The 16,526-nt window shown below is 40.2% G+C and overlaps 1 protein-coding gene across 2 annotated transcripts in view; it reads right to left on the bottom strand.

Moving 5' to 3' along the window:
* The window catches only part of SERTAD4 (SERTA domain containing 4), a 42,935-nt gene that overhangs the window by 13,223 nt on the left and 13,186 nt on the right, over positions 1–16,526 (bottom strand). The window contains exons 2-4 of one of the 2 annotated variants that reach the window (XM_066595596.1): positions 13,660–13,885; positions 11,125–11,316; positions 4,620–4,732 (exon numbers count right to left, since the gene is read on the bottom strand). In XM_066595596.1, coding sequence (XP_066451693.1) covers positions 4,620–4,732; positions 11,125–11,299 — 288 coding nt within the window. In that variant the 5' untranslated portion in view covers positions 11,300–11,316; positions 13,660–13,885. The remainder of the gene's footprint in view (positions 1–4,619; positions 4,733–11,124; positions 11,317–13,659; positions 13,886–16,526) is intronic. The other variant, XM_066595595.1, reaches the window with a different exon arrangement.

The raw sequence follows: 16,526 nt of genomic DNA, 5'->3' as shown, positions 1-16,526 counted from the left end.
AATGATGGCAACACCAAATTCATAGAGGTTTTATTGTTTTGCTATTTTTGCACAATTAAAAACACTTTTTTTTTATTTACAAAAATACTTTTGTGTGGCGTCACATTGCAGAAGCGGAGCATTTTTATTTTTCAGTCGACATAGTTGTATCAGTCCTGTTTTTTTTTGTGGGCCAACTTATAGTTTTTACATTTTGAGGTGAAATACAATATTTTGATTATTTTGTATTCCTGTTTAGGGGAAGTGACATCATCAGAATATCTTCCATGCTTCATAAATGATGTAATATTTTATAGTATGGGTTGTAATAGATGTGGCGATACCAATTATGTGTAGGGGTTTTTTATTTTGCATTTTTTATTTTTTCAGTATTTATGTTTCAAAGGTATTTATTGAAAGTAATTTTAACATTGGCAACAGACCTGCCGTGAAGACCCCACGCAGGGGGAGAAAGAATTGGTATAAGACAGGAGCAAATGGTATTGATGAAATTCATTAATCCCAAAGACAAATTAAGAACATATACAAATTCAGAATTAACATGTTGTAGGAGGGGTGGGTAAAACAAGGGAAGACAATATGATATAGGCAATTTGATGGCGTGTTGGGTGATGTTGGGGTAATTATGTAATCATTTATTTCTTATGACGTCAAGTTTGGATTCAATTGGCCAGTAAAATTGTTATGCTAGAAGAAGGGGTGGTCAATCGTATACTCAGCACTACAACAGCTCTTGTATTTTGAGAGTATTACAAATGGAGGGGATATTGTAGATTAGGGATATTAACAAAGGTAATCCCCGATTCCCAAACTGACTCAAACTGAGCCACCGTGTCTGGTGTATGGCAATCAATTTTTCATTTAGTAGTATCCTGTTCATTCGGGAAAAAACTGGGTTGAAGGGTAGTCGTGGTTTGCACCAAGGTTGAGCAATGTAGGTACGAGCTGCCATAGTCATGAATTGCAAAGGCTTAAAGGGAGCATATCAAAAAATTTGAGGTTTATTGCCCACTAGCATTAAGAATGGGTCCCATCCAAGGTAGGTTCCCGTTACGGAGGAAATATGATGAGTAACCTTTTTCCAAAGTTTTCCATGAGCTCTATATAGAACCTTTAAGGAAGTTTCCGTTAAAGTAACTTGCCAGCTATTTTTACTTTAGTTCTCATTGCAGTGGTGCCATCGTTCTATAGTTAAGGAGGAGTTCAAATCTGATTCCCATCGAGTCATATAGGGTAATTTATTTTGTTGAGTTTTATTCAGTGTGCCGTAGAGATACGAAAGTGTGCCTGGGTAGTTTGTGAGGTATTTGCATAGTGCTTCCAGTGGATTTAGCTCAACTTTAGCTTCTGGGGGTAAAAGGGAGGACCAGAAATGGAATACCTGGGTTGTTCTCCACCACTCTATTGGAGGAAGTTCGAAATGATTTTTGAACGAGGATAATGATATTAGTCTACCTTCCATTAAAAAGTCATAAAGGGTAGGTAATTTATTAGTCTGCTACCAGGAAAAACTCGAAACATTCAGACCCGGAGAAAATGCTGGGTTGGAAAGGAGTGGGGTAAGAGGAGATGGATAAGACCAGGGAGTCATCTTAAATCAAACCTGATGCCATAGTAAAATGGAGAAAAATGAGAGTTGGGATGAATTTCGTAGATTTGTTGGGGGGGGGGGGGGGGGTGGACCTGGTCCAGAGCAGGGACAGCCAGTAATGAGGACGTAATTACGTGGTTTCTATGGAGACCCATAAAGGGGAGTTAAGTCCTGCATAAATTTGTGAAATTTGAGCTAAATGGCCTGCTTTATAATAGTTAAGAAGGTTAGGTACCGAGAGGCCTCCTGATTTCTTGCGAACAAACATTATATTTTGGGGGATTCTAGGGCATTTGTGAGACCAAATAAAGGACACAATTCCTTTTTGTAAGGTTTGTAGGGCCTGATTTTGGACTGGGAGGGTTCTAAATAGATATAGCAATCTAGGCAAAAGCACCATTTTGATACTGTGAGTCCGATCCAACCAGGAAAGGTATGGCCACTCCCAGTTTTGTAAGTCAAGTTTAAGTTTCTGGAAGAGTGGTTTGCAGTTGAACTTAAAAATGAAGTCTATGTTGTTTGTTAATCTGACACCAAGATAAGGTCGGAATTGTGAACAAGTGTGGAATTGAAAATTAATTTCTATGAGTTTTGGAGTGTGGAGGGGGCATTACAGTGATGAATTTTGGATTTAGATTGATTGAATTTGAGGCCTGATGCCCTCTGAAAATTTCCCAGAATTGATAGTAAGTTGGGGAGAGAGGTGAGGGGTTAAGTCAACGTCAAGAGGAGGTCATCTGCAAAGAGGCTAAGTTTTGGATTATGAGAATCCACAGAGAACCCAAATAAATTAGGGTTATTACGTATGGCTATAGCTAGAGGTTCTATCGCAAGTGCGAACAGCGCTGGTGAGAGTTGACATCTCTGTCTAGTACCTCTTGAAATATTGACGTAGTAGGTTTAGTAGAAGAGATTTTAAGGTATGCTGAGGGCTTAGAGTAAATGACACCTAATAAGGTTTAGAAAGGGGCCTCCAAATCCCATTCATTGGAGAATGAGCTGCAAATAGGACCATAACAGGCTATCAAAAGCTTTTTCAATATCAAGAGTGAGGACTGTCAATGGGGTCTTTTGGAGGTTTGTCATGTGGATAACATTCAATATTCTGCAAACATTATCAGGTGCATGTCTGCCTGGAATAAATCCCACCTGATCTCGATGCACCAAGGAAAGGAGAAATTTATTGAGTCTAGAGGCCACAATAGATGTAAGAAGTTTGAGGTCTATATTTAGGAGTGATATATGCCTACAGTTTGATGTGGCGGTGGGATCCTTTCTATGTGCAAATTTTTATAGTAAAGGCCAGTGAAGCCATCTGGACCAGGGGCTTTACTTCTCTTAAGACGTTTAATCGTCCAATCAACGTCTTCTATTGTGATAGCCAAGTTGAGGCTTTAAAGGGGGAAGTTCGATGGCCGTGGCAAGTTAAGTTGGGAGAGGAAAGTGTTGACCAGGGAGTCGGAGTTCGGCTGAGGTTTTGTATAAAGCTTTTCATAATAATGATGTAGGGTGGAATAAATTTTATCCGAGTTAGAGGTGAGAGTTCCTGGTCTAGTTTGAATTTTATGTATGTTGTTAATTGTTTGTTCTCCCAGAGACCCCATTTACACTGATAGACGATCGCTCAAAAGTCGCTCAAACGACAGTTTGAGTGACAGTTTTGAGCGATCATCTTTGCATAGTCTATAGTAGCTAATTAGCTACTAAAGAGCTATGCAGGCGCAGCGGTACACCGCGGCTATCACTCGGCAAACAATACAGCTGTTCTGCATAAGCATCCCGCTGTGAACTACCAGTGGGACACGAGCTGAAAGAATCTTATCAGCGCTGCCGACTGTGATAACAGCCTGCATCGCTGATAAGAGTTCCTCGCTCAGTTATAAAAAACTAGAATTGAACAAGGAACAAATTGTGCACGAAAACTGCACGATGGCCGTACATTTAGATGCAGCGGTTATTGCTCAAAAGATAATGTATAGCTTAATGTAAATAGAGTGACGGATGCTGCGTGAATGCTTGCTCCAATTTAATAACTTGATTCTCTAAATTTAGATGAGCCCGGGTTTTTTCCTTTTTTATTTGGGAAGCCATGGATATAAAGACGCCTGGAATCGCCGGTTTGTGTGCCAGCCAGCGAGCATCAGTGAAGGTATTTTCAGGGCTATTGAGTTGGAAGTATTTATCCAGTTCCTATTGTATGGTGGTAACCAAATCAAGTTTAGTGAGCAAAGATTCATTGAGCCTTTTTCCCGTATTTAAACCCTAGTGTAAGGGGAAACAGGTTCTCACATTTTTTTTTCTGTAAAAAAGTTTAGATCCCACAGTAAGCAATGATTGCAGTGTCTGCAGGGTTAGATGTTGTAGAGGAGAGATTAGATGAGCAAATACTCATCATTTCTCTCCCTTCCTGGGAAAAAACCCCTACATGACAATCAGAGAGCAAATATGTTTTCTGATTCATTGGATAGTTTAACATGACCAAAATTTATGTTCCCCCTTCCATGGTACAGTAGAACACGCTCTGTTTGTCCTAAACTGTAATGTCCTTTTCCTGCAGAGGGAACAGAGCTCATCCTAAACTGCTGGTGGTTAATAATTCGTCTTTTAGTATTGATATGTAAATACTGTAATTTCATAGTTTATTGGCAGGAAGGAGCAAAATAGTAAAGCGTCGAAGTGGAGGGATGCAGTTCTGGCTAGGAAATTCTACCCACTGCAGGGGAATAGTAGCATTACACGGAGGTCATTCCAATGAATAGCCATATAAGGCATGACAAATGATGGCCATCAGAGCGGCTCTCAGTTCTGACTCATAGAGGGGGAGCCCTGAGCAATTAGGCAACCTTTGTAATGGTCATCTTGACTATCTATCTATCTATCTATCTCCAATATGATAATATGTAATATACACAACTATGGCACAATTTATCAGCATCATAACAATAGCGGAAGGAAACGTAAAGCAAGCATAAAAGATGCAATCACTGTGATGTAACAGAATAAGTATAACAGACGAAACAAAACGTACTTTATGACTACAGCTGTTGAGCGGCAGATGATAATCCTCTTCTACATATTTCCTTTTAAAGTAAGTGCTCTTGGAAGCTGTTTTTGGATTTGAAATTCCCCTGTAATGTGATTCTGTGGTAATAAATCAGATATGACAGATGACATGCAGTTTGCCTGAGGTTCTCCAAACAAAATAACTTTTTTTTTTCCTAGCACATAACAGAATATATCATGGCACACATTGATCTTGGTACTTCACAAAACACTGCGCGGGAAAAACACACAACGGAAATGTCAATCAAACCGTTCACCATGCTCTTAATAGATGTTAGTTAGAATGGGAATGCCGGCATTATCACACATTATATATGGATTGCTCATGTATAGACAATACTTGATTTCATTCAGTCATATGGAATTTATGACAGAAGTTTCTCATATATTTTTGCAACGGTCTCCACATTAATCGTAACTTTTGTGGGTTCTCCTCTGAGAATTTTTTGACCAGTACTGTCTCTATTCCCATGATACAAGAAGTTTTTAAAATGATTCCTAATGTTACAAATAACCTAATATACAGGGTGTAGTCAAAAAGTCTGATCCAGCACTATGTCTCAGTCCTTTATTGGAATAACAGCGTACTTGAATAGTAAGGCATGAATGCACTACACGATGGTATGGTGCACGCTCACCTGGTGGCCCCGGAACATGGATAGAGAGTAAAACCCAATTGTGAACTTGAAGATTAGCATGTGAGATGCAGAGAGACACTTTCAGTCCCGTGGCACCACTGCTAGGACTGAAGTTAGGAAAGTGGACTCGGAGTCACCTCCTGCTACAACACATGCATGGAGACGTTCGACAGTCCAGTCCACGGCTGACGCTATCATTGCATGACCGTGTTAGTGAATGGCGAAGTGCAGATTCATTGGAGGTGTAATGCAAATTACTAGTAAGAGCACGACCAATCAGAAGACAATGCAAATGTCAGCGTGAGCGTGTAGGTTGGAATTTAGCGCGATCGCCTCATTGGACCTGTGCTCATTCCACGGACTCTCAATTGGTACTTGAATCTCATGCAGGTGGATGACCTCCTGGATCATAGCGGAAGGAGGCCACTTCGAGTACGCTTTCCTTACTTCAGTCATAGCAGCGGTCCCACAGGACTTAGAGAGATGCCTAGAGTGGACTTCTGCTTCTCACATGCTACTCTTCAACCTTGCAACTGGCTTCTGTTCTCCATCTCTTAGATGGGTCCCAACACAAAACTGTTCCGGAGCCCCTAGGGGCCGGTGTGCCATACCATTGTATAGCCCATCCATGACTTCCTATTCAAGTACACTATTGTTTAGTCAACATAGGTCACCAGTACTGAGATACAGCGCTGGATCAGGCTTTTTGACTACATCCAGCATTGGGTTATACAGTATTATACAGTGCACGGGTTACAGAGAATGCCTCAATTCTTACATAAGATTTAAAGAATATAACAAATGTATAAAGTGTGGAGAATAGGGAGCAGACTGGAGGTGTCCTAAACTGTACATTTATGGGTTGGAGATAATGGAAGTGACAAATTGTATCTATAGGGGTCAATTGGAAATATTAATTTGACCCCAACTAATGGTAACATGGTAAGCGATCGATTCTCTGCTTTTTAGTGCAAGACAGGAAACAGCGAGGAAAATGGATTTTAACTGAGCCACCGGTGAAGCACAGTCCAACAATTCTTGCATAGGTCCAGCTTGTTGAAAGGATATGGGATTGTTGGTATAAAGAGAATAAGGTGTACTGAGTCCTTTATACTGTCATCTGTTACTTATTCCTCTCTGAAGGAGAGGCTGAAATCCGCACCATTTGAGCAATCTATTGAATGTTACGAAAATCTGCGCCATAATTCGTACGGCGCAGCTTTTTTTTGCATACAGATATTGAAGTCCGCAGAGCAAAAGCATTGATGTATCAATTCTTGGTATGGTTTGCACGCAGAAACTACAGCGGGCTGCCAGATACGGATTTACCCCATTGGCAGGGACTCAATATGTGTGAGGATCCGTGTGAATATCTGCGGCAGAACTCTGAGTTCTGCTGCAGTTTAAACTGTCAGATCCAAGTTGGATAAAATCAGTTGTGGATCAGTGATCAGTTTCTAGCAAGTGTGAATGAGGTGTAACAATTTCTGGAGTGAGTAGAGCTCTTTAAAGGGGTTGTACAAGAATCACAAGTTATTCCCTATCAACAAAATAGTGGATGACTTGCTGATCGGTGGGGTCCCCCAAGAACAGGGGTCCTGTGTCCGCGTTCCTCCTCACTGTGGACTTACTGCACCCAAAACCCCCCATAGTGAGGAGGAGACTGACTGGGACTGCAGGAGATAACCGAGTGGCAAGCGCTCAGGTATTTCTGTCACCCCATTGAAATGAGTAGAGTCTGCACATGCTCACGCAATGCTGCATTCATTCAGAATCACTGTGGGGGGTCAAGTGACCTTAAAGTGACAGGTAGAGGGGGGGACAGGACCCCTGTTCTTGGGAAAAGTGGGGTCTACAGGATAGGAGATATCCTGCTAATCGGTAGGGGTCTAACTGCTGAGACCCCACTTTTCCCAAGAACTGGGGTCCTGTGTCCCCCTCTGCAGGGATAGGGGATGACTTGTGATCCAGTACAACCCTTTTAAAGGCATTTTCAAAAAGACATACCATAAATGACTGATAGGTGCAGGAACAACCACTGGAACCCCCAGTTATTTGGAGAAAGGTGTCATCTGACCCCTGTTTCTACCAGGGGAGGCACCAGCAGTTTCTGCATCTATTCTTTCAGCAGCAGTGTCCTCATCAGGTAGAATGTAGGTATGGGGTTCCCGGGTTGGGAGTTGCAGCTAGCAGACATGTATAGCATAAATCAAGAATTTTTTTTGCCCCCCTAATGCTGTATTTACACAGGCGAGTGCAATGTTAGTCCGAGAAAATTTTTTTAGCTTTTCGCCTGTGAAAACAACATGTTGTTCCATTGGTAAAAATAGAGAAAACACATTGCATTTACATGTGAGTGTGATGTGATTTTTTTGGCTTCCAATGGAAATAATAGGCGATTCTTGAACAGAATAACCTGAAGCCTCCTAGCGACCACGTACAGGAATAAAGCTGGCCATAAATGGGAAGAGCTCTCACCAAGATAAATGGCACTGATACTATGCCAATTGCTGAACGTTGTATGGATGAAGTCTCATGACACCATTGCCCACATGGAGACTCTCTATAAGGAATGTGTCTACCATTGTAGGATGTGTGCTCTGCCAGCAGTAAAAGCTATGTCCACCTTTGCAACCAATGCTGTTATACATAAAATAAAAAATAAAGTAACTTTGCTCAAAATTAAAAATCTCTACCTTTTTGTGTCTACAGCTACTATGCAGACTTATATGTCTCCATGGTAACAGACTACAAAGAAACCCTGTGTAGTCTGATCCTGGAGTCATATTCCATTCCATTGATCGCCTACTTCTTGACAACAAACTTTAGGTGTTGGTAAGAAGTAGGAAATAGAAGGGAGTATGACTGCAGGATCAGACTACACAGGGATTGTTTGTAGTCTGTAACCATGGAGACATATAAGTCTGCATAGGAGCTGGAGACATAAAACAGTTGGAGATTTTTAATCAAGACTATTTGCAAAGTTGTTTCATTTTTTACTTTAGATGCATTTGAACAATGATAACAATAGTTGTGAACAATAAAGTAGTGGCATGTTACTTCTTGAAACAGATTCCTAGTAGACTCTATGCCAGATAATCTGCATTGATTGGGCTAATTCTGCATGCGGATTTCCAGCTCAAATAGAGAAAAATGTGAAGTGGATGTAGCATGTGTGAACATAATCATAAGTGTCAAGATAGTATCAGCAGTGACTCCAGAGGGAAGTGCAGAAATAGGGAGAGGTGAGTAACTGAATTTCTGGGGTGTCTATATAGGGGGTCTTGTCTGTGCTTTGTATACATGGGGGTCTGGTGTGGTGTCTGTATAAAGGGATGAAGCCTGTGCAAAGCGAGGTCTGGTCTGGGGTCTGTGTAAAAGGCTATATTTTTATTTAGGGGGTCTGGTGTATAGTGTATATTCAGTATTTTTGCTGAAGGGGTCTTATGTGCTATTCGTTATTCAAATGCTGTGGGTTTGGAGTGTGTCACATATAAATGGGGGAGGCTTAAGGTAAAATTTTGTGCATTGTGCTGCATTTTGTTTCTTTCTTTGGTGTCTTCCTGATGACCCTTCTCAAAAGTTGTCAAATCTGGTTTTACCGACTGCAAGGCGAAAAGCTCTATGAGCCTAGTACACGAATACACCTAGTACAAAGGCTGTCTTTATATGGAAATTAATGTATACATTTCGTTATTGCAAATCTAAACGTATCAAATCTTGTCAGAATTAACCATAATATTGTTAGAAACGTCTAGAATGCAGTCATATGTCTGTTCTATTGAAGAAATAAACTGGAAAAATGTGATGGCGGTATAGGAGTGTTATATAATACACGGCAGCCATTCATGTCACCTACATCCCATTGTTGTTTGTTCCACAGTGGATGTGATTTCTGTCTGAGAGGAGGTAAAGACACCATCATCCAACCTCACATCTACCCTCAGCAGACGATGGAGGACTATAGAAATGCTGTTTATCTACAGCTTATGTTACTATGTTTTCCTGTAGCACGGACCTGTAACCTTGGTTTCTTGTGACATCATAGATGGATGTGAGGAATGAGGAAAATAGATATAAAATAGATAGATAGAGAGATAGATAGATATGAGAGATAGATAGGATATAGACAGATAGATAGATAAACAGATATGAGAGATGGAGAAATACATGTGAAAGATAGATATGAGATAGATAGATAGATAGATAGGAGATAGATAGATAGATAGATAGATATGAGATAGAAAGATAGATATGAGATAGATAGATGAATAGATATGAGATAGAGAGATATGAGATAGCTAGATAGGAGATAGATAGATAGATAGATAGATAGATAGATAGATAGATAGATAGATAGATAGATAGATAGATAGATAGGTATGGGATAGATAGATATGAGATAGCTAGATAAGAGATAGATAGATAGATAGATATGAGATAGATAGATGAATAGATATGAGATAGATAGATGAATAGATATGAGATAGATAGATATGAGATAGATAGATAGATAGATAGATGATAGATATGAGAGAGAGAGAGAGAGAGAGAGACAGATTGATAGATATGAGATAGATAGATAGATGATAGATATGATAGATAGATATGAGATAGATAGATAGATATGCGATAGATAGATGATAGATATGAGATAGATAGATAGATAGATATGAGATAGATAGATAGATATGAGATATAAAGATAGATATGAGCTAGATAGATAGATGAATAGATATGAGATAGATAGATAGATAGATAGATATGAGATAGATAGATAGATAGATATGAGATAGATAGATGAAGAGATATGAGATAGATAGATGATGGATATGAGAGAGAGATAGATAGATAGATATGAGATAGATAGATATGAGATAGATAGATAGATATGAGATGATAGATAGATAGATATGAGATAGATAGATATGAGATAGATGAATAGATATGAGATGGATAGATATGAGATAGATAGATATGAGATAGATAGATAGATAGATAGATAGATAGATGATAGATATGAGATAGATAGATAGATAGATGATAGATAACAGATATGAGATAGATAGATGAATAGATATAAGATAGATAGATATGAGATAGATAGATAGATAGATATGAGATAGATAGATAGATAGATATGAGATAGATGAATAGATATGAGATAGATAGATAGATAGATTGATGATAGATAACAGATATGAGATAGATAGATGAATAGATATAAGATAGATAGATATGAGATAGATAAATAGATAGATAGATATGAGATAGATAGATGATAGATATGAGATGGATAGATAGATATGAGATAGATAGATAGATAGATATGAGATAGATAGATGATAGATAACAGATATGAGATAGATAGATGAATAGATATAAGATAGATAGATATGAGATAGATAGATAGATAGAAGGAGATGTTGAATAGAAGCAATGCACGTACTTTCATAGTACCATCCTCAGCAGCCAGAATACAGTACATGTATCCTGTGCTGTATATACAGTACTTATTTGAGGAAAAAACTGTAGAACTGGGTAGATGAATTCCTCCTCGGCTCTATTTACTAAGTAACTTTTTATGGACGACTCATTGGTGAATCCTCTGTATACCGCTACCTGGACTATAATAAGGGATTTCTTTCTATGCAATCCATGAAAGTTTATCTTTCAAGGGTGAAAATAAATGATCAGACAGTGATGCACTAAAATGACACTGCTACGCTGACAAAGCTGCAGGCACATTGATGCTTTGGGGATACACTTGGACTATCACTCCCAGCATGCTATCCTAGGTATCATAGTGCTAATAATGTAGCAGACACCTACCTGGAGAAGCGTCACATAATCTGTATTCCTGGTGCTGGGCATGGAGAGAGGCAGTGGAGCTGCTTGGCTTGCTCTGGTGCTCAGTCTCCCACACAGTCCTGTACTCTGCAATCTCTGATGGACCTTCTGAGGTAATGGGGTTGCAGAATCTGTTCATGGACAGAACCACAGTCATCTCTTATAGCCAGCAATCTGTGAATATAAGATAATACATAGGTATGAAGAGAGCTGGCATCCAGAAACGAGATCATCAGTGGCCTCTATGGCCTGAAAAACAATAGACTTAACAGAGCTGAAGGTATCATTTAACTCTTAAGAGCTGGATTGCTTGTGCATTGTGATAACTTACACAGAATGCAGCTTAGTGGTCTCCCACCTATATATAACTCTACTGCTATTCCAATACTACAACTCCCAGTATTGTTTGTGATCACAATGTTATGAACGCTCCCATGGAGAATCACAGCATGCAGTCCCTGCTATCAGCTGGCCGGCCGAACAATGGTTTTTATGCTGAACTAAAAATCATCATTTGGCCAAAAAGCAAACGATAGTAGCATATACACGCAATGATTATCGCTCAAAAGACTAAGTTTGAACGAATTTTGAGCGACAATCGTTGTGTGTAAATGGGCCTTCAGCCCTGTAGTCTCTGTTGGACATGTCCAGCAACTCTATCAAAGACAATGACTAGTTTCATACAACACTACCTTCTCATTACATACAGTATGCTGTAGCTTGGAGTTGCAAAACCATAACTCCCAGCATTGCTTGTGCATTGTGATATTTCTACCTTGTTACATCTGTAGTACATGTCCATTGACTCTACTGAAGAAGATGACAAGCCTTTACACAGCAGTACCTTCTTATCACATATACTCTACTGTAAATCAGATGTCTCCAATCTGGGTTTCTTTAGCTTCTGCAAAACTACAACTCCCAGCATGGCTTGTGCTGTGTGATAACTTAGCCTTGCTTGACTTTACTAAACGGGATGACTAGCTTTGATACAAGAATAGCTTCTTATTACATATAATGTATATCGGAGGTCTCCAACCTGTGTTACAAAACTACAAATCCCAGCATTGCTTATGTATTATGAAAACTTTACTGCATGGGTATAACGTGTCCTTCACCTTTCCAATGGGGATAACTAACTTTTATACAACAGCACCTTGTAATTACATACACAGTTCTGTGAATTACCATCCTCCAACCTGTGACTTCAGTTGTGGCAAAACTACAAGTCTCAGCATTGCTTATGCATTGTGATAACAAGCTCTGCTACATGTGTATCACTTCTCCATTGATGGGATGACTTGCCTTTATACAACATATACTGTGGATCAGAGGTCTCCAACCTGCAACTCTTCAATTGTTGCAAAACTACAACTCCCAGCATTGCTGGTGTATCCTGATAACAGGCTCTGCTACATGTGTATTACTTCTCTATTAACCTTACTAATGAGGATGACTCGCCTTTCCACAACAGTACCTTCTAGATATATATACAGTATACTATAGATCAAAGCTCTCCAACCTGTAGCTTTTCAGATGTTGCAATACTACAACTCTCAGCATTGCTTATGTATTCTGATAACTTTACTACATCTGTATTACTTGTCCATTATATCACCAATGGAGATGACTAGACTTTCTACAAAAGTACTTTCTTATTAGATATACTATGGATCAGATATACTATGGATCAGAGTTCTCCGACCTGTGGCACTCATGTTGTTGCAAGACTACAACTCCCAGCATTACTTATGTATTTTGATAACATATCCTTGCTACATCTGTAGTACCTGTCCATTTACTCTAGCAAAGAGGATGACTAACCTTTGTATAACATTACCTTCTAAATATATACAGTATACTGTAGTGGTCAGAGATCTTCAACCTAAGGGTCTTTAGATGTTGCAAGACTACAACTCCCAGCATTGCTTGTACATTGGGATAGCTTCACTAATTCTATGTCCACTACTTCCCCAGTGAGAATGACTAGTCTTTATACAACAGCACCTTCTAAGTACATGCAGTATTCTATAGATCAGAGCTCTCCAGCCTGTTTGGCTCTTTAGCTGCGGCAAAACAACATCTCCTAGAAGTGATAGTTTTACAACGGAAGGTTGGGGCCATTGCTTTAGATTGTTAGCTCTTCTTTCAGGGTTAGTTTTTCGTGTTATACCCATACTATAGCCCTTGTCCCTTGACTCTATAAGCAGGACTACTATCATTTCTACAATTTAACTGCACACACACACACATATATATATATATATATATATATATATATTACTACTCTACTATAGTTGTAGCTGCCTTGCTTGTAGTTAGCCTTTTACATTTTTAACCCAATTTTCACTCCACTTTGTACTACGCCACAGAAGATGACTTCATTATATTCTTAGCACTACTACTAATAACCAATGACGAACAAGTAGATGTTGAGAGTAGTAGTTGAACGAAAAAGCAGCAGTACCTCCCCCCCATCATGCATTTGGCTAATCTCAGCTCCTACAGCGCACTAACCTCTTACAATATCCAGGTAAAATAATAAATGAGATCCTCCTGCAGGTAAAGTAAAATCGTTGGAAGTGTTCAGAAAAAAAAATTCCAGCACGGAATATAATCCCAGAAATCCCTTCTCTTCCCGGTGCGGAGATATAACTGGATTTAGTTAAGCGTCCTCTCTCTTTCCATTTGGTCACTTGTATGTCATCCGAGCAGCCAGTGATCCGTTCTCTCCATCCGTCTCCTTATGAAAAGCAGAGAGTGATGCTTTGGTAGTTTCCACTCGGACTAAAACTGGATCTGCCTCCAGTCAAAACATTGTGAGATTAAGACAGAAAATTGGCTTCAGTTTCAAGACGTGAGTTCCAATCCCACAGGAGCCAAGCACAATATGAAGAGAGCAGGCGGAATATTAAACAGGAGCAGGGCTTGGGAGGCAGTCATCCGACTCACAGCCTCCTTCTTCCCATATCTCCCTCTCTCATTACATTCGCCTATTGTGCGGCTCACCCCTCCTCGCTTCACTCTTCCCCTCTCATCCTCACCTTCCTTTACACCAAGCCTCATTACATCTCGCTGGCTTGCCGTGCATTTCCACAACAAATTATTGCAACACAAGACTACAAAGTCTTAGAAAGTCAAGGCAACCCCTGGTAGGATTTGTACGGTGTGTACTCTCTCATTTCTAACTTTCTTTCGTACCGTTTTGTACTATGACATAGAGCAAAGTGATAGCTCCTCGGCAAAGGCTATATCTGTATCCACCAACTGGTCATCAGTGGTTGCGCATACCACTATCTATGATGACCATGCTGGAGCTATTAGCAGATGTTACGTCCGAGCTTGATGCAAAACACCTCGTCCGGATCAGAAGTAATTTATTGTTCAAGAGGGACGGATATACACACAATATACTAAGGTGGAGAATACAATATACTAATAACAAAACTAAAGAGTGGGGGAAATGGGAATTCTGACTCTAACTTACTGATGTGGGGAAATCCTACCGAAAAGCATAGCACTCGCCCTGATGAGGGCAACCCCACATCAGGAACCTGGAGCGATGCTGGCTTTCCCTAGTCGGAAAATGGGATACTGGTGGCTACAAAGAATAAGAATATGTCTGGAGTAGGTGTTAAATAAGTACACAATAAATGTGATGTGACAACAGTCAGGAGATAAATGTTAAAGCACCGTAGATAACATGAATACCAAACAACTTATCTGAACTGAAGAACAAGACAAGAGTCGCCGACTAGATCAGGAACGCATTCAGAGAAGAAGTATAACCGGTGTCCTCAGTGAGGAGGAGCCGGAATTAATGTGTACAGACAAGTGCTGATCCAATCCATCAACAGGCTGAGTGATCGTACTCAGAGTGGTCATAAATGGCCGCACATCCAAGTGGAAGAATGTATCAAGTGGGGTACCACAAGGCTCTGTCCCAGGCCCAGTCAACATTTTTATAAATGACCTGGAGGAGGGAACTGATGGGAAACTGATCAAATTTGCAGACAACACAAAACTAGGAGAGATAGCTAACACTACGGAAAGAGAGGGAGAGTATTCAAAAAGATCTAGAAAAGCTTGAACAGTGGGCGGCGACATCTGGGCAAGAAAAATGATAAAAAGCACATACAGAATGGGAGGAATTGAAAAAGACTTGGTCGCACAGGCACGCCACTGCTCAATTCACCTCAATGGCAGCGCCAGAGATTGCTGAAGCGCTTGAACTCAGTAATCTTTGTCATTGAAGTGAGTGGAGCAATGGCATGCCTCCGCTTCCAGGTCCCGATCCTTGAGATCGGTGGGGTACCAGTGGTTGGATCTCAACTGAACATAAAGGTATCTCCATACACACGAACATTTAACTTGACCGAACTTTTATGTGTTTAGGGAGGTAAGCTGCAGCCAGACAGCTCTGGTGCCAGCTTATCTTATGGGGAACAAAAGGATGGGCTGTTGAAATTCAACATCCCCAGTCCGTCGTTCCTCTGATATCATCTGTCAGTAGAGAGCTGGGCCACTCCATACATAAAAATGAGTTTGGAGGTCCCACCATTTTCGGTGGGTTTAGTGAACTAAAGTCTAATGTGTATGGGGACCCTTACTCAGACCATCATTTTATATGCTGATCTAAGTAAACAATGCCCCAGAGACACGTGCATCTAATTTATAAAGAGGCGTATGCTTCTCAATGAATTAGGTGCATCTTTGGTTGCACGTGTGCCACAACAGGAAATCTACACCATCGATCATCTTTTGCAAGTTACCGCTATAATTTACTCCAACTTCTGCTGTAAATTTTAAAAAATTTGATGGGCCTCCGGTGACCCCACCCCTTATGACTAAGCCCCACCCACTTTTTCTTTTTAAACAGGTGAGGGTGATGCAAAAACTCTAAATAGTAGCACATTTTTTGGGCAAGTTTGGCATGTGCCAAAATATGCAATTTTTTAATGCCGGACAACTGGCCTATTTACATGATAGTCTCCCCTGTAGCTCTATCCACCACTTAACCATAAGTGATTTCACAAGTAGCTATAAATCTATAGGTCCTAGTCACTGCAGCAAAATCCATAAAACCAGTGACTAACCATCAATGACTTTACATGATGGTATCACAGTGGGTAGGGCAGAGTGGCTTGTTGGCATCCTCCATGCTAGGCATCCCCTGGGGGCCCTGTCCCGCCAGCTCCCCATAGGTACATCCCTGTAATCATCAATAATTTCAAAATTTATAGGGCCTATAAGCAGAGATGTAGCTGGGATCTCGTAAGCCCTTGAACAAAGTCTTTATCTAGATCCACCACCTATACAGTAACTATTGATATTTTCATATGCATCATATATGATGACGTCACACTTTATAGGATCTTGGCTCC

Source organism: Eleutherodactylus coqui, chromosome 3 (genome assembly GCF_035609145.1).
Source record: "Eleutherodactylus coqui strain aEleCoq1 chromosome 3, aEleCoq1.hap1, whole genome shotgun sequence".
Classification (NCBI taxonomy): Eukaryota; Metazoa; Chordata; class Amphibia; order Anura; family Eleutherodactylidae; genus Eleutherodactylus; species Eleutherodactylus coqui.
Note: the sequence above shows the minus strand (reverse complement) of the source record. Positions and strands in the feature narration are given on the sequence as shown.